General features: G+C 41.7%; 1 protein-coding gene across 5 annotated transcripts in view; it reads right to left on the bottom strand.

Annotated features, from left to right (window-relative positions):
• Positions 1 to 19,446, bottom strand: part of XYLT1 (xylosyltransferase 1) — a 173,130-nt gene that overhangs the window by 33,849 nt on the left and 119,835 nt on the right. For all 5 annotated transcript variants that reach the window (XM_064672903.1, XM_064672906.1, XM_064672902.1 and 2 more), the window contains one exon: positions 711 to 791. In XM_064672903.1, the coding sequence (XP_064528973.1) occupies positions 711 to 791 (81 nt within the window). The remainder of the gene's footprint in view (positions 1 to 710; positions 792 to 19,446) is intronic.

The raw sequence follows: 19,446 nt of genomic DNA, 5'->3' as shown, positions 1-19,446 counted from the left end.
TATGTTACAAGACTGCTAGCACAGGTACAAAACTAGCAATAAAGAGGAAAAGCAAAACTATCAATAAATAGGAAAACAGAACCACCGCAGTCAGATGGGAAAATTCTTTGATCTGCACAGGTTGGTTAAATCTTTGGAACATGGTGTTTGGTCACTGCTGCTCCCTCAAACCACAATGGTAAGTGAGAAAACACAGCACATTCTCTTCTCCCTGACACCTCTTCATGGGTGGATGAAGATGGAGTTTAAGTCAAGGACCTCAAAACTTTAGTTGAGTGTGATACACTCCAGCCACCGTCCTCAGTCTCACTAGTATGTGCAGGCTGCTACAAGCTCCCACAGCTGGGGCTCTGCTTGCACAAGGCTTTGCTGCAGACCCCAGCTAGCACAGGTCTTGGTCACCAGGGTGGCTGGGACCAAGTGGGCAGTGTAGGCAATGACTGCTAGCCCACAAAACATCGATCTGTGCCAAGCCCCAAGGACAAAACAAGCATCACTCTGCTTAATGTCTCTCTCTCTCCACGAAAGCATCTTTGCAAACTGACTCTGGGAAGGAGTCACTCTGGACCAATAAACAACTGTCCTCATAAGAGGGTTTCCTCCTCATTCACTTTGACTGATTTCTTCACTCAGGTAAACACTGGAAAATCGTCACTGTGCAAAAATCCTCAGTGCCATGGTTAAAATAAGATGAAGGAAGGGCCACGTACCTTGCGTTGTCCCTCCCGTGGGATTTCAAGAAGTTCATATCACGGTATCTGGACAGGAATGCTACAAGATGGTCATTGGTCCTGCAAGAGAGAGAACAAAGGATGCACAAATTACAGTGTGAAAACCCCTATGCCTAGAGCAATTTATAGACTTATTGTTCTCATCTGGAGACCATCCGCAGACTGAAGGAGGTGGTTTCTGAAAAGACTTCCATCCTGCTGCTAAACTTGCTAAAATCTGCTAAAACTTCCATCCTGCTGCTCCCTCTAATCAGTAAAATGTACTTGGAAGGAACCACAACTTTATTACATGTTAACGAATTTCTTATCAACTTTTGGCAGGTATTTTAAGGACTGTAACAGAGTAGGTATTAAGTAATACTGCTCAACACTTTTTAAGTATGAAAGTCCAGCTGTGAGATGACTGCATTGATAGTCCCGTTTTACATGCTTTGCTAGATATTTCCTGAAGAATTTGGTTAAGTATTGGCACTTTATTTGTTTTCATTCTTGTAATAGAGAAGAGGCCAAGGTTGGAATGCATAAAGCAGAGAATTTTGGTGTCAAAATGCCAATAGAATTAACAGGAACAAGGGAATTTAGAAGGTTAACTCCAATTAGTGTGACAGGCAATCTGACACCAGTATTTTCAAAATTTCAGCTGACATGTCCAAGAATGTATTTATGCTTGACAGCTTTTGTGGTCTGTTATTTCTTTAACAATGGAGCAAAAATGTTCTCTATTTATCTAGGTCAGCATATTTAGGAAAAACGAATAAATCACATTAAAATGATCTTAATCTCCTGAGTTGCATTCAAAACCACAACTTTATAGATACAACACCATTTAAGCAATGGTCTGTAATGAAGCTGATTGCAGAAAACTCAAGCTAAAACAGCTGTCAATAGTACTGTACCTTGAAAACATTTCATTATTATAAGGCACAGAAAACCAAGTTAAACCAAAATCCTGTACAAAATGCATTAACTTCTCAGGTCAGGCTGCAACAACTTGGAAATCTTATCAGCCAACTAAACTATTTTCATAATCTCACTGATTTTATCTAGACAAAATGAGTTATCTGTCTATCAACCAGCCTGACAGACCAGGCTGCAGGAGCCTGAGACCCTCCTCCTACGCTCACTCATGGGAGCTGTAATACCTCCCAGGGTCAGACTCTGCATCTCAATTTGGCAACCTCAGAAAACTGCTTTCTGTATAGTAAGCTGTACAGATTTTCACATTTGCTGCTCCAGTGACTCTCCATCTTACTGGGATGAATAGGCATTTAGTGAATTTACTTAGCAATGCTTCCACATGAAATGGTTTCAATGGCTGACATCTTCGGATGAGTTTCTAGGCAAAAGCTGGCACACAAAGATGATCTCTAGAAATATAACCAACTTTGGAAGTGCTTGAGCTTTAATTTTCTTACAGGATAAAAATCAAATCAACCAAAGTAACAATACATATCACTCAATAAAATATAATTACTAGATTGCTCACCAAGCTATATTTTGCTGTTCAGCAGTACTCTACCAAATGTATTGAGACTTGGGGCTGCCATAGAAACTTCTCAATGCTTCTCAGTTTTTAGATAATCCTTATAAATGCCTAAATGATGTTTAGCTCTCAAAGTAATCAATAATTGACATTTTCCTCTTCTTGAAAACATTGGTGGTATCTTAGTCCTACTTTGAATATTTTTAATTTTTTTTTTTAAAAAGAACTTATACAGAGTTTTTCTCCTTGTCAATTAATATGCTTCTTTTCATGTGTTGACAACATGGAACTAAAACATCCTATTTCCATTTAGTAAAACTTCACAGATATTTGACATTTAGATTTATGCAGTGAACCAATTCCGTGCTCAGCATGACAGCACACTGAATTTCTATTAAGCTTTCATTCAAACTGCCTCTTCTGCCCCCAGTATCAGGAGGATGCTGCACATCACCTCTGAATTACTCCACCACAAGACCTTAAAAAGAAAATCAAAGGTACTGAACATGCCACAGACGTTAATGCATTTGTTAAAATACTCCTCACCTTTCACAAAACTTTGCCTTCAGGGGTAGATTTCCTAAATGCCTCTGGTACAGACTGCTGCCACAATTCTTCACATACAGCAGCAGCAGAGTCTCTCTGCCATGGCAGTGCCTCTGGCACTCCTTCTGAGAAAGACTAGAGACATGGGCCCATTTTTTCTCTAAGTAAGGCAATTGAAAGCTGAGATTTTCAGCTGAAGACATTACTGGGAGCAACATCAACTCCACACTGCCAAATTAAATTCTGCTATAGCTCTGCAAGTTTCAGGGATAATTCACTGAGCATAAATTTGGCATAAAATCTTTTACTAACTATCACGGTATAACAGAAAATAACAAGTGCAACATAGCCTTCCTAAGAAGGAAATAAGAAAGTCATGGGAATAGGGAGAGTAGTTCTTGCTACTGATTAAAATACATTGATATACATATTACATCCCTATCAGTCTCCCCAGTGTGTAACACAGCACGGATACAGAGTGAGGAAAAAGCCTTTCCTCAGGTGGTGCCCAAGGCTGGGGCTGATGGATGCATCCACACAGCAACCACTTTTATTTCCTTTTATTATTAAACTCACCCAGAGGGTGAGGTACCAGGGAGAAGGATTAGTCAGCTGGTTACCTGTATCATTAGCAGGAAGAGAGGATGGTGTGAGTGTAGAGAGTCTGAGAGTCAGGTCTGCAGCACAGAGAGAAATGGGAAACTAATCCTCCAGTGAACTCCAAGTGTGGAGAAAGCTTGCATGTGTAGGAGGGTTTCCATGAGAAGATGACAAGTGAAAACTGAGGGGGAAACAAAGCTTGTTTGACTTCACTGATGTAGATCTGGTGTTAAGCAAGGGCAGGTCTGCCAGCTGGGATGGGGGCGCCCATCTCTCCCAGACCTTTGCTGAGGTCACCTCACTAAGGTCCCATAGCTCCTGTCCTGCAGCAAGGGTGGACAGAGGTAGCAGGGGCAGCACACTGTGCCTGCCTGCTGAGATGCCATTCAGCAAAACTCAGCCAAGCCCCTGCAGGGCTGAGCTCAGAAGGTGGGAGCACTCGGCTGGGCAGGCAGTGGGGCTCCAGAGGCTGCAAAAGCAGCTCCAGGGCTGCCAGTGACTCAACCCACAGCACTGCTCAACCTGGGGACATGGCTGAGACCCTGGGTTGGGGCTCAGCTCAGGCCTAGGGTCAAAATTAGAGTTTTGAAATATGAACAGTCCCAGTGAAGTGACTGCTATTCCTTACCTGCCTGACTCATCTCCACAGTTTCCCTTCCCAGGGTTCAGCCCTACAGAGCCCAGACACAGCAGCTGTGGCAGCTCTTTGCCAAGAAACTATTTCTAGAAGGTCCCTAGAGAAGAAAACTGGAATTTTGGGGCAAACTGATCTACTCAGAGTTAAGCATGATATTACTTCATGGTTAAACATGCATTGTGCACAGAAGAGCCTGGAAGTGGAGGAGGTGAGTGCCTTGAATTTTACTACCTTCTTTTCAATAAATTTTCATAATTACATTTAAGCGCATTGTTCTCAATAAATTATTAATTTAATATTAATTTTCATAGCATTGTAAAGTACAAGGAGATGCCATCACTTCCAAGACCTCTGTGTTAGGAGAGTTCCTTTCCTGGCTATTCTTACCCCAGGCTATCCTGTCTCCCTGCCTGCTCCCTCCTACGCAAGGAGGGGGATGTGCTCAGACTGGCTCACCAGCTTCTGCAGCTGCCAGCATCACCACCACAGGAGCTGGGGAGGAAGGAGAGCAATCCAGGAGACAGGGAAGAATTATTGCTAATTCCCACATACCCCTATAGCATCCAGTGCCCTCTGAAAGCTTCGCTCCCGCCTCTGCTGGGGACGTGGCAGCACTTGGCAGTGCACCTGGGTGGGATCTTCCTACTCCAGTAAGGGACCCGACCTGCACTGGCCCTTTCACTGTTGCTGGCACACATGTGGGGGGGGTGGGGGGGTGTGCACAGGTAACCTAACAAAAGGATACAACAGCAGAATGATTCAACAGAAAAAAGCAAAAGACCTCTTCCTGAAGGGAACACTTACAGCAAGATGATCAACCACACAAATGCAGCACAACAATACAGGAAAAAAACCCTCTCATTGCAGGGTTCAACTTTCAGACCCTGGATGTGCAGCCTGACCCTCTCACTGATGCTTCCAACTCCTCCTCCCTCTCCGAAGGCAATTTAGTGCAAGGGGAGGCTCAGAGCAGCCTTACCCTGGCTGTACTAAGAAAAAAATTCAACTCTGCCATCTAAAAATGCAAAGAAAAGGGAAGGCTATATTTAGCCTTTGCTATCCATCACAGAACAAATATTAGCATGGCAGGCATTTCTCAGCGAAGCTGATCCCTATAACAACAGTCATGCCTAAAGTGTGTCATAAAAATGAGAACAACAGATATGATTTCAGAGGCCAACTGCATGTGGAAGGCTCTAGGTGACTGTTAACACCACAGCTTTTCCAACAGTGTTGTCTTAAATGGTTTGTTTTGTCTTTCAAGTCAGGTTTAACGGAGGAACAAGATAATGGAAGAAAAGTATTGCCTTGGCAGCTCAGCTCGCTGGAGTACTTGAGAGATTAGAGTTCTGCTCCAACACCAGCTCTGCCATCTGGGCTGGGAAGTTGCACCTGTGTATTTCAAAGCATCAGCTTTCTGCATTTGGATGCTCCAGGCACTAATCAGTCATCACACGGGATGCAGCTACTCTCGGTGCAGCTCTGCCAGTGTTGTATGATTCTCAAGACATTTTATTAGCAATACAATCATCTTTGCTGTACTTTCAATTACTGCTTCCCATTCAACCATTGTCTGTTTCCTATGGAAAAGAAAAGAACTAACATAGTCAAAAAAGAGTGAAAGTCTTTTATAAATGTCACACTGCTGAATAAATCTCTTCCTAGTGAGAGTACATAAATGCCTGGGTACAAAGGAGATGTACTGAGAAAAAAAGAATATACTCCATCATCTGCTTCCTGAGCCACTCCACAACCTATTTTCTATAAATTCAAGGCTTCAGATGGCATTTATAAAATAAATAAATAAGCCCACTGCTGAGAAGCAGCAGCATGCTTAAATGAAAATCCTAAAGAGACCATATAAGAGAATTCCACCAAGGATTAATGAACAAATGTGATTAAAACTATCTACAGCTCTGGACTGCTGCCAAAATGCTGCCAGCAGTATTTGATATGTAAATGCTTAAAACATTTGCTATGTGTATTGCTGCTGATGCAAAGCCTCTATAGAGAGTTTCTCCATCTAATTAGAGATATTGGTTTAGCAAACTTTGGAGTCTATAAAAACCCTCAATGTCTCATTATTCTTCTAAAATAGAATATTCATTTGTTTGGGATGTTTTCAGCTATATCCCATGAAACCCTGAAAAGCCCTTGGCTAATGAAAAACTCTAGCCCTATATCAGCTAATAAACCCTACAGCTTTTATGATAATAAAATACTCACCACATGCACTCATTAAAACTTCGTAACTTGTCGCTTTTGACTTTCCTTAAATATTCACAAGGCAAAAAGTAAACTACTCAATTTCCAATTATTTTATAGTGCAATTTCAACACAAGCATTTAAGACACCCAGGATCTTATCAAACACACCATACACGGTGCAATCACAGTGCCTCTGATCTGGTGAAGCACTTAACAGCATGTGCTTAACTGTAGCACACTTGGAGCTCTCCTGAAATGATGCAACTCTCACACTGCATTCTCATAAATCACTTCATGGGTAAGGACCTACATGTCCATGTGCTGGGAAGCAGCATGTGCAATGATTACACACAAGATTAAGAGCTGAGAGCTGTCCTTTAACTAATTTTAGATCTCTCAGGCACACAAGTACACTTATTAAGGTGACTTTTCCAGCGAGGGAAATCCAGTTCTAACTCAGATTGTCTATCTCTACCACAGTTATATCACACCAATGGTTTAAGACTTAACTTATGTCACAAACTTAACTTATGTTTACAAAACATTTTTTAAAAATCCCCTCAGTCGAAGGAGTGCCTTTGAATTGATCTTAAGAATTCATTTCTCTGTGACAATGACATTTTCTGAGCATCCCTGCTGGTGCAGTAAAAAATAAAGAAATAAGAAAAACACTACCCTGTTATACCATGTCATATGCAGCTCTTTTTTTCCTCACTATTTTAAAACAACTGTAAGTTGCAAGTTACAAAGCAAGTTACTGTATTTTACAATCAAACTATGGAATACACTGGTTTTCCTTTCATAAATCTAATTGTATACAATTGCTACTATGCTTATCAAGAACAAATGCACTGAAAAACACCAGAATAACAAAAGCTTCTGAAGCACCTTCGAAACGTGCAACTGCACAGGGCCTGATACACATGAAAATAATCAAAGAAAATCAGCTACATGCAGGATGACTTCAAATAACCTCATATTGATGCATTCAACTCAGAGGTATTTTGATAGAAAGGAAGAAAATGTTTTACCCTGATTTGTTAAACAATTTTCTATTTATTTTTCTATTTAAGTATATGAATCATCAGCACATCATCACCATTATTTATTTTTTGCATCTTGCTAGTCCAGAACTTCAGTGTCTGACAGATAGCCTTTGCTAGAAAGGCCTATAATTGCCTATTTCCAACAAATATTTCGAAGTAAAGGCAGAGATGCATGACTAACTCAGATAAGGGCTAGAAAACTTGTTAAAGGTATATATTGTAGTAAAGCAAAATCCTTTGCCACCACATTCACAAGAGATGTCAGTTTAGTTGAACTGCATGTATGAAAGAATGCTCATTTCTATCAGTGCTGGAAAAAACTGTTTATCAAGCCTTGCTGGCATTTCCATTATTCATATTTCGAAATCAAAATAATGCAGATTAGTGAAGAGAAAAGACAGCAATGTGGGGTTTAGACTCTGTAAATTACAGCCTGATCTAAAACACTTAGCATTTTTTGATAAGTAGCCCAGAGATTCATAGCCTCCTATGCTTACTCAGCATTATCTTCGCTCCAAACATGGAATCATAGGACCATTTAATTTGAAAAACACCTTTAAGATCATCAAATCCAGCACTGCCAAGTCCACCTCTAAACCACGTCCCCAAGTGCCACTCTCCTAAACTAAGGTTCCAAACCTGAGTCAGCAGATTTCCTGTTGGCTTTGGTGCATGTCATGTTCAGAAGCACAAGTTTCTGTTCACGGGCTTGCGAAAGCTATTTATGAGAGAGAGCTGCCACGTTTGCCTGTTTCCCACTCCAGTCTGTCTGCCTGGAGAACAGGCAATTTGTGCAGTCATATTAGAGTCTGTTTATCATGGCTCTGGTATATTTATAGCTTGTTTCCAGCCTTTTTTGGCTTTTGATCCCACCAACCCAAATCTACAAATTGAAAAAAACCAGCCTAACATAAAATCTGTTTTAATTTTTGTTCTCTGGTGGGGTCAGTGGTTAAATATCCTCACCCCTGCTGTGGTTAACAGGCATGCAAGGGGTAAGCAATACATGTCCTTTGGGTCTCTTTTGCCTTTGCAGACAGGATGCAACACCCTCCAGCAGCAGAGTGGAAGGTGTCTGACTCTGGTCCATGGTGGGTACATGGAGGGGCACAGCTGCCACTCCAGAGCCAGGCCAGGATCCTTGGCACCAATGCTCCAGCTCAGCTCAGCTCTGCTCTCCCCTGAGCAGCACAACCAATTACTTGTTCTTGTCTATATTTGCTCTCCATGCCACGTGGCAGGCTTTCAGAAGACAAGCCAACAACAGTCATCCCTCTGGTTCAAGCTGAATTCTTCCCAAATTAATGATACAAAGGGGGGAGAAGCATCAGTGCAGGCAGGGGCAGGTGAGCTTGCCCAAACTGGGAATAACTTCATGGGAAACTTGTCACATGCAGGCAGATGGGTTCACACAAAGCACAATGAGGTCAATGTTCCCAGTCACTTTAGCTGGCCTTCCACTAATAGCTGCCATTAACACTTTAGTCAGCAACTTTCCAAGGTAACTGTGGTTAGTATAAATGGAAAGAATTGTGATTTTCATTATAAAAATGCAGTGGTTAGGGGGATGACATCAACAAGTCCAAGTTCGAACGGTTTTAACCTTCTTCTATCAAGAGTGTAAGGATTGATTGAATGCAGAGTGTGAAGCTAATGAACACACGCTATCTGCTGACAATTTGGCACAGAAAGGCTGTTTTAATATTACACTGTCAAAGGTCTATCATATTTTTCATTTCCATCAACAGGGAAGTTGAGTGTTGACGTAAATGATCACTTTGATAGACAGTGAGCAGGAAGCAGCAGTGTACCTGAAGAGGTCAGCTACACCCCTTTAAGCCACATTGATATTTACATTGAGATTCATGTTTAAAGAGGATTCATGCTCAGAATGCCTAAATTTAATGAGGTTATTTACTTAGTTTTAATCCTACCAGGAAAAAACGCAATGTCTTCACTATTATTATCTCTCATTTTCAGCATATTTCTATTTAAAAACTTTTATGACAATAAGGGCTTTCTCCCTCTAGAAAAAAACTTATAAAGTGACAGAAGCATTGGTAAAGGCACTTTCTGCCCATCCCTCTATGAAATGCATGTTTGAAGAAAGCAGCACAAAAATTAAACACATTTTGTTCCTAAAAATACTAATATTTTTAGAACCCTCAACAGTGAGACAAGTTCCTTCTTGCAAGTCCTTTAATCAGTGAAAAAGTACTTTTTTCTACCCTCTTTCCCACTGATAAAGCCCTACACAAAGGAGAGCACTTCATTCTGTTTTCGTATCTGTAATGCTCCAAAATCAATGCAGGGCACTCAGTTTATGCCAGTGTAAGCCAGACCATGAACCCTGCTCTCTGTTATTAGAACAGGCTATGGGAAATCATAACAAAGGTTTTGTGGTGTTTCCCAGTCTAGAGGCTGTGAAAATGTGTTGTTAGCATGTGTGACAGCATATTAATAGACGAATATAAGCAGTGTCTTCCCATCACTCTGAGAACTGCTCTGTTTTTCCTTGCTCAGATGTCTCATCGTAGGTAATTCTCCATAGGAAAAATCCCTGAGCAACTACTTCTTTCCAAAAGGCCATTCATTGTGTCAGAGTGGCAGCAAATGTAATTGCTGCCAGTTACTACATCATTTCTAACAGCTGCTGAAATGTATTTGCCAAGATAATTTCACAGAGTTCCCTTTACCTGTTATTACAATAACAAGCCATTCCATTACTAATCACTGCCTCAGTGCAGAGATCAATACAGAAAACTACCACACTGAACAAGCTAACACATGAACTCTGGATGGACCAAACACAAGCCATCCTCCTGGGAATGCCAGAATATCATTTGTAAGGATGCAGCACTACAAATGGTTAAGACAGACACGACTATCCTATCTCACCAAAACATCTTAATATGTGCTGAAAAGTATCTTAAAAAAAAAAAATAAATGAAAGAGTACTGAAATACTTGACTAACCAGCTGCTAATACCCAAGGATATTTAATTATTAAAACTAAACATGATATAATTTTAGCTTTATCAAAGCACTGGGATTTTATTTAGTACAGAAAGATGCTCCCTGCTTTGCGTTTTCCCAGTGTTTGTCTGCTGCTGCATATTCATGTACAACCTCATCTGCCTACACGATACATCCCATTTTGATGAAAACAATAATCACTGATTAAATAAGCAAGTGGAGTGAGCTGCAGAAATTATCAAGTTCATTACTCAAATTAGTGAGACTTTGTTTAAAGGAAAAAAAATCTCGATATTGGGCTGAATGGGATCTTTTTGTTTGTTTATACCGTGTATATTCTACAATTTTTTTCACCATCTCTAAAATTAAATTACCGAGAGTTTTGTGTAAAAGAGAAGAAATTAAAACTAGATATGAGCATAGATTTAAAGCAACCATTCACTTCATTTAATTTGTACATTCCTGCATCCATCTGAAATTTTATTTGCACAAGTCAATAAGAAAAATGATTTGCTCATTAGGTTGAGCAATTATAATAACAAATGCTCACTTTCTTCCAAGAAAGTAGGAAGAGAGAAACTTTGAGAATGTTTTATGTGAAGTAAACTCAGTCATAAGCAGTATTAATGCTTCTGCCTTCTCCATCCTGCTCATCATAGCAAGCTTTGCCTGCAGATCACAGTCTTGTCAGTCTGGGAGTACAATCCCACTGTCCTGCCAGAGCGGAGACCCTCTGGCATCTGTGGAGAAGGGCAGCTGTGTGCATGGCACTGCCCTCCTGAGACACCTCACCTTGGGGCTGGGGTCCTCATCGTCACATGCAGGAGGATAATGTGAGGGTGACACGTGTAGGGGTGTCAGCCTGGGCCAGGCTGTGTGGAAGGGGTGAATCTCCCCAGCAGATCCAACTCGGATTTAAAGCCCATCATTGTGCACTCTGTGTTCCACAATCAGCAGTGACAGTCTTGCAGCTTGAGGCTCATGAGAAATCTTTGCTTTTCTGGATACAGTTGTTAAGATGCCACTTTTCCATCTCAAGTGTTAACTTTTGGTCATTTCTCAGTTTCCCAAATGTAACTTGCTCCCTCTGACTGTGCTCACCCACAGGCCGTGATTCACCCCCTCGCCCCACCCTCACACATCTGCCATGCCAGGAAATGAAAGCCATTCAATCCTCTCTTCCCCTTTCAAAATCAGCGCGTTCCTGACAGACACCAAAGATGGTTCACTGCAGGACTCAGTGAAAACATCCCTCCCTGCATGCTCAGCTCGCCACTGAAGCCACTCCACCACAGCCCCTCTTTGCAGGGCCACCTCCCAGTGGCTCTGAGCAGGTGAAGGCGTAGCAGACATGCTCCCAAATGTGAAGGTCCAGCACCTTCTGCAAAGCTCACATTCCCTGCTGCCACACAACACAGTGGCCACTGGAACTTCAGGTCAATGATGAAATGGACATCACTGACACTAAGCTTGCAAGCAGCAGGGAACTGAGACCACCACACGCCTGTGGAAAAAGGGAGAAGGAGAGCCCTTTCTGAGGGGCCACAATGTATAAATTAGTCATACTAGTATTGGGTCTTGCCATCTCCAGTTTCCAGCACAGACCTACACAAAATCTGGCCAACTTAGTCTGACATTGCCCTGAGAGCAGACGATCCTTCTGATGCAGTGGGAAAGACGGACCCGGTAAAAAAACTTGCTTTTTCCCCATCTCACACTTTCTAAGGAAAAGGAAAGAGGGAATTTACACTCATGCAATGGGCAGCTTTAATCTCCTAACTAGAGTTATCCTCAGAGAAGAGTGGTGGGACTCCACCAGCAGAAGGGCTGTGTGGTGCTCTCTGTGCCACGGTGAAGCTGAGAGCTCTTCATCCCCCTGATGAAACCCCTCTGCTGAGGCCCTTTCACAAACTCATTTAAAAGTAAAGTGAATTACTGTAAACCAGGCCCTTCCTGAAGCTCCTCCTGGGCCTGCCACTCCTTTTGATCCCTGAGCTGCTGAATCAACCTGTCGGAGTGCATCAATTCAAAGGACCAGAAGGCAAAACAGGGAAAATGGGGTCAGGCTAATGGGATTTAACATTAATTCTGCACCAAGCCTAAAAAGATGGAAGAACAGGGCCTGGGGGGTGAAAGGGATAATGAACTGAGAGCTGATGGAAGGAAACTTAATTGGTTTTAACAACAGAAGGTCAAATTTTGTTACCTTTATTTGGGTTGAGCAATAATCTTATTTTGACAATCAGTGCCAGCTGATGACCTGCCCTACTCTTTGTTGGGACTGTTTTGGAGTGAGTGAAGAATGCAGAGCTGGGGCATGGGGCACAAACATGTGGCAGAGAGGATGTCTGAGTGAGAAAACTGTAAAGGGAATTATAGATCCATTAACTGACATAACTGGGGCTGATGAGAAAACTACTAGGAGGGTGGGAGGCTGATGTTCCTGCTCACTGCTGTGCTCAACAGAGCTGCAACTAGAACAGTCTTGTTTAATACTGAGACTAGAAGAGAACCAGTGGTTCACCTCAACTCAAGAAAAGACTCTAGAAAAGGCAGTCTGTCATCAGTGATCTCCTGACACTGCCAAGCCCTACTGTGTAGCAGTGATCTAGAGTGATGTCCTGGCTGCCTCTCCCCTCTTGGGCTGCAATGGTTCATGAACCTGGGGGTGCTCCAGGCACTTTGTGATGATACCCAGCACTGGTATCTCTTGACACACCACATGTACCAGTTTCCCATCCCAAAGAAAGATCAGGGTGTAGTTCTGCAGCTGCCACCTGCAACATGACTTGAGCCCTGTGGGAACAGTTTCAGTGCCTACACAATACCACCTATACAAAGGTATAGCAGTGACACTGACCCTCACAGAGCAAGCACAGCCACAGTCCCTGCAAGCCCCTGCCACAGAAATAATCTGGAAGCTACCTTGCACCTGACTGGTGTGGTACATCACATCTTCAGAACACAATTATCTGAGTTGGTGCTAAAATGTCCTCCAAAGCTGCCCCAATTATTTAAAGCCGTAATGTGACACAAATAACCAATTTGGATTTATAGATATTTTAGTTTTCAGCTGCCCCAAGAAGGCACTGTTGCAAGATTATTTGCCAGAAATTAGTTTGGGGCAGCAAACTTTTAAACTGAGATTGACTCTGTATTTGGAAAAGTCTTGGCCCCAAACCAGTTCCTAATGTGGCAAAGAGTGCAATTATCCTGATGAAAGCTTAGGGATGCTTGTGCCTACAGCTGGTTCATCAAGTAATGCTGAATGATGGATATAATTAAACAGCGTGTGGCAGAGTGGAATGTGTGTTACAATGAACCATTTAGGGCCTCATCCCCTCCGATCAGCCTGGAACTACAGATGGATCATCACAAACACAGTCAACGGCATTCAGCACCACTATTTATATAGAGAGATTCAGAAGTATCATATCAATGCACTGTGACTAGCAGTGCTGTGCAGGATGAGCAGAAATGAAGTATTCAACTGTAATACAGTGCAACTGTAAAAGCCAACTAGTCCCTAATTCTAGCTGGGACTGCATAGCAAAATTTAGGTCTGGAATTTCTGCACTATCAGGTCAAAGCTTCCACAGTATTTCAAGATACAAAGATTTGACTAGTTGACACTAGTCAGAACCATAAAAGAAATTTAAAAATAAAAAAGAAGCTTGAGAAGAAGAGCCACATTCTACAGCACATCCCTAAAGACAAAGAACATCACACACAGAGCTGGCTCTACTCTCTTCCAAACCACCCAAGCTCTGCAGCACTGACAGTGCCCACAGACGCTGCTTTTGGTTGACAGAGATGTGAGAGCTGAGCTGGGCCTCCTCTGGAGCACTTGCAGACCAATGAAGGGGTTTGTTCCCTGCAGAAGAGAACAAAGGCTAAGAAGCCTCTTAAGCAACTCCCAGGTAGGGGAGTGCACTGGAAGATCTCAGTGCTTCCCACCTGCAACCATCCTCCTTCACCCCAAAGCTCCCGAGCCTGGGGACTTGAGCATCAGCACGTGGTGTGGTCTTAGGGACTTCACTGAGTGACAGCAGCAGACAGAACAACACTGGATGCCTCTGTCCAAATACAGTATTTCCCATCAGTGCTCCCCATAAATCCCAGGGAGTGAGGCAGCTGGTGGCCAGCTGGCTTCTACCTTGCACTATAATTCTGGGGAAAAAGGAGTTTCCACTGGATCAAAGTTAAGGAAGAGGCAGGTGGGACTGTACACTTGTGCCACCCACCCTTGCTCTCTAAAGCAGCTTTAATTCCATTCCAAAGTATTTCATTCAAATCATCCATTCAGCTCATTCACATGCAGTATTACTGAATAACAAAATGTCAAAGTGTATAATTTAATATCAAGACAAGACCTGAATTTATGTATCAATTGGCTGAAAAATCTTAAACAGCAAATACCATTCAACCCTTACATTTTTAGCCCTCTTTTCAAGGGGAAGAATTCATCTATCCATCTCTCCTCTCTTCTCTATTTCAATATCACCACTAAGAGACTGAATCAGAACAACATTTTGGCTCACCCTTTAATGGCCTTTTGGTTTGCAATTATTTAAGAGTGACTTGGGAAAGGCATAATAGCACATGTTGTGTTATCTTCACTTTGAACTGCCACCAGATATTTTTTTGCAGCTGTTTTAAGTGGCATCTGAAATCTAAACAAAAAAGTGTCTTAATGGCAATTTCAGCAGATTTTTAATTTCCTTATAGAATTCAGTGAGACCACGAAGGGAGAGCGTGTTTAAAATGGAATGTTATAATAGGAATGTCTCCCTCTTTCAAGCAGTTTTAGCTTTTGGAATTTGATAATGATTTTACTGAACTTTTGGAAAAAAAACGCAAACAACCAAACAACAAAAAAAACCAAAACCAAGTTAAAGAGAGATTAAAGGTTCTCACAAAACCCAGGTAAACACCACATGGACACCTGTCTCTCTGCAGCTGCTGTTATCCACTTCACACTTAATCCAGAGTAAAAGCCACTTGAAGCAAAGTTGTGGGAGAGTGCACAAGAGAGAAGGGTCACACCTGAGATTTCTCTAGTGATCTACATCCCACCACATACTCAAACCCCACTGGAGCTTCTCTCCCAGGAATGCAGTGAGCAACTGAGTATCATGAATTTTGCTAAGCACGGATTTAAAGTACAAGAGCCATTCTGCACAAAGGACTTGGTTACCCCACACTTTTTGTCCACAAAGACAAGTCGTAAGTGAAAAACAGGTTTCATAAATAGCTCTGGAGCTGTGAAGAAGAAATAGCTGAGCTGGCAAGATCCCTCATACTGCTCAATGCTTTCCTCAGCCCCAACACATTGGTTACCCTTACAAAAACACTATTCCAGATACTATTCTAGCATCCTGAAGACAAAAGATGCAACTGTTGCCTAGGAACCAATGGTGCACATTATCACAACATTTGTGCTCTTATCGTTTACAGATCAGGCTGAATGGTATCCACTGAAGACTCACATTTAACTCTCTTTTAGCAGACAGGCTTTTCTCTCAGTCATAAATAAGTAAAAAATAAATTGTGCCCAGAAAGCAAATGGCAAACAGATGAAAACCCTTTGGCTCTTTGCTGGAGAACCTCCCTGTGAGCAGCCCCAGAGCCAAGCCAGAAGAGAAGTGGGTACCAGCCTGGCAGCCCAGCAGTGCTCGGGGGCTGCAGCGCCCACCAAACTGCAGAGCTTGGCATCTGGGGCTTCCTTCTGCCAGGCAGTCCCCACAGCGGTCTGAGACACTGGCTCAGATGCTTCAGTTCACATACCAAGAGATAAAAGGCTCAATGTTTAGCACTGTAATCAACAAGGTAACATGGTGCCAAGTACAGGGGCACTTCGAGTAAAAATCCTATGCTAAAAATGTGCCTCATCGATGCATCTTTAATCTCCGCGCTGTAAAGGTGTCCGGATACCCAAACCAGTCTCCAGTTTGGGGTGCATTTATTCCTGTTGCCAGACTGAGGCTGCTATGCAGCACATCTCAGAAGTACTAAATATCCAAAGAAGTTACAAAGAGCTGCAGATGTGACAATTCTCCAAAAGCAAAAGCTGCTTTACATCCTTAAATCCAGGAGAGACAGAAGGAGTAACCTCAGCTGCCGTGGTTGCACAGAGAAAGGGTGTGTCTCCCACCACTAACATTTGCCAGCTTGAAGAAAACATTATGTTAACACCAGATGTAAATAAAACTTTTAAGCCACAATAATTTCAACATTTCACCCCACCCATTTGTGACCATGCACAAAACCACAGCCTTGCCAGCCACTGATAATTTATCAGTAAAACAGAGAAATGGAATAGCAAACTAAAAAGATAACCTTCAAAATATATATAAATCTCAAGCAAATGTGCTGAAAAAAAGGAAGAAAGGAGAGGAGAAAAGGTTATTTGAGGGATTAAAGAAAGAAGCAAATCTGAAATTCTCAGAGAATGCAGATTCTAGAAAAACACCAATAAAGTTCCTTTTTGGACAGGAAAAAAGATTCCCTGTGAAGCATTAGGAGTGGATTGACATCTGGATTGCCAGATAAAGATATTCTGAGCAAACAAAACCACATACAGTGTCAGTGACAACACTGAGATAAAAACCTCAGGCACTGGCATCTTAACAGATGTTGTACTGCAAAAGCTACCTGTGCTGCACTCCCATCTAGATGTACAGATATGATTTAGCAGTGCTTCAGCTCAGGATAACATTTGAAAGGGCATTTTAAAGAACACTGCACTATTTGCCTACTGCCTGGTACATTATTCTAGTGACAAGGCCTGCATTTCAGATCAGCATTGCAACATGTGGCTTCACATGGGGTGTAAGGTCAAATTCAGCCCTGAAAACAGTATCCTTTATCCAGGCTTTCATGTCCAGCAACAGCTTACACAATGCCAGGAAGGAAATATCTGTGGAGGACAGCTCTGAAGTCTGAGTCTTAGTGAGACGCAGAATTGTTAAATTAAATCAAGTCAAATTAAGACAGAGACAGAGAGGAACTGCCTTTCTAGCCAATGTTTTGGGTGATTCTATTTGCCATTAAACAGCTTTCATCAGCTCTGCTGTCTTTGGGATTTCTAAATTCATAGCCATCAAGAGGGCACAACCGCGTCTCAGACATTTCTCACAAAGCTAGAGAGATGTATGTGAAAGCCAAGTGCTTTGTTTCAGTTCTAGGAAGAAATTTTCCTGCATTTCCAATATTGCATTTCAAGCCTACACACTGCAAAAGCTGAGAAGTTTTGCAAGAGCAGCTGAACAGCTTGAGTCTGGCATCAAAGGGCACCCCTCAAGTTTCTAAAGGAGCATCTAAATCTTTAGATGAACATTGCTATCAGCATTAACAATGTTACCTTGACCCTCAGAGGACTACATATTGAAGCAAGAGCAAGTCTGTCAATAGTTCTCTGCTAGCTCATTTTTCTTAATTTCTGAGTGTGATTCTAACTGACAAAGATTATCTCCATAAATTACACCAAACTGGCACCTGTTTAAAGGACCAGTCCCAGTCAGATCATCCCATTTACTTCCCAGAGTCTGTAGTACCTCAGGTGCTATTTGTATTATGACACCCATTTCATTGAAGTGCCAGACCAAAACCTCTATTAAAGGTGTCTCACTCGAATGAGTCTTCACAACACAGGCTTTTGTGAAAAGCAGGGCTACACAACTTCATCATAAGAAACTGTCAAGCAGCAAAACACAAGTAGTTTCACTGGGTTTATTTTAAGTTCTGTTGTTATACCTGATTGCTCATAATTGAAAATGTAGCTGCATCTGCATTTCTGGCTCCACCAACAAGACACTTTATTTTCTTACTATTCTGAAGCACTCCCCAAGCTTCTGCTAATAATTTTGCTTGACCTTTATTAAAGACCAAGCATTAGCTGGCAATTAGATTTGGTGATCCCTTTGGTGATTGAGGCTCAGTGATTTACTGTAAATTACAAATAGTTCAAATGTTTCATTATGTTTATTCTTTATACAAGCTCTGTGGCCAGGTAAGCGCTGACATGACATTCACTGTTAAATGATCTCATTAAACTTCTTAATTTAAGTGGTGCAACACTTCACCTGCCACATTATCCAAGGACTCCTGCAATGCACATTAAACATTCAGCATGAATAGATGCTCTACTATAGTTCACCTTGTTGGGAGTGAAATTTCAGTCCCTGAACATAAGGTTGACTACTTTATGCTCTTTGTCAGAGACAATAAATAATGCAAATAGATACCCATGTAAAGTAAGAGGTTAAAGACATCAATAGCTTTCCCACAGGGTTTTGAAAGAGGCTGTCAAAAGAAAAGACTTCAAATAAATAAAAAAAAACACTAAAATTTAAAAAGTTAAGGAAAACAAAGGAGGGTGCTGGTTTCTTTCATTTCTTTATGAATTCAATGATTGTGAGAGATACTTCTTGAGAACTCTGGAAGCATGTGCTCTTTTTTATTCACAGGCCCAGGGCTAAAGGAAGGGCAGTTGCACAACCTTCCACCTCAGAGTTTCATGTGGAGGTTTGTCTTTAGCCATTTCATCTGTCCTTTTCCTGCTTAGAACGTTTAACAGAGCTGAATGGAGTCAAGGTTGGATAATTCACCACATTATTTCACTAAGGCCAATAAATAACATATTGCTTTATGACTAAAGGGAAACACAGAAGTTTTGTTGAAGGCACCTTCACATCCAGACTATTGGCCAGCGATTTCTACTACAGTAACAAGGAGAGGCTCATGGATTAGGACCTCCTTTGTGCCAGGTGCTGCACCTACAGACTCCATGAACGAAGCATTCAGGCGTGAGGAAGAATAATAGGGGTATATGAATTTTCCTGGCCTGCATAGGTTTTATTTTACACATTTGTAATTGTTTCCTTCACAAAATGAATAGTTCTAATATTTTTTCCCCCGTGTCTTTAAATAGTATGATCCTTAACATCTGCTTCTGGACATCTCTTCCAAGTATGAAGGGCTCCTAGCAATTCTACTGTAGTCCATGAACATACCAGACTGCTCCCTGGACAGATTTAGGCTTCATCATATAGTATTAACCCCACATACTGAATATGTTTTTCTGACTTAGAAGGCTGGATTAGCTTTTATTATCAGAAGAGAAATAGTAAAGGTTTCAGTGTTACAGATGGTATGGCAGATGGGAAGTGAAAGCTTAATATGAAGCAGCTCTGGATAAAAACTATTAATCCACAAAATTC

Source organism: Pseudopipra pipra, chromosome 16 (assembly GCF_036250125.1).
Source record: "Pseudopipra pipra isolate bDixPip1 chromosome 16, bDixPip1.hap1, whole genome shotgun sequence".
NCBI lineage: Eukaryota > Metazoa > Chordata > Aves > Passeriformes > Pipridae > Pseudopipra > Pseudopipra pipra.
Note: the sequence above shows the minus strand (reverse complement) of the source record. Positions and strands in the feature narration are given on the sequence as shown.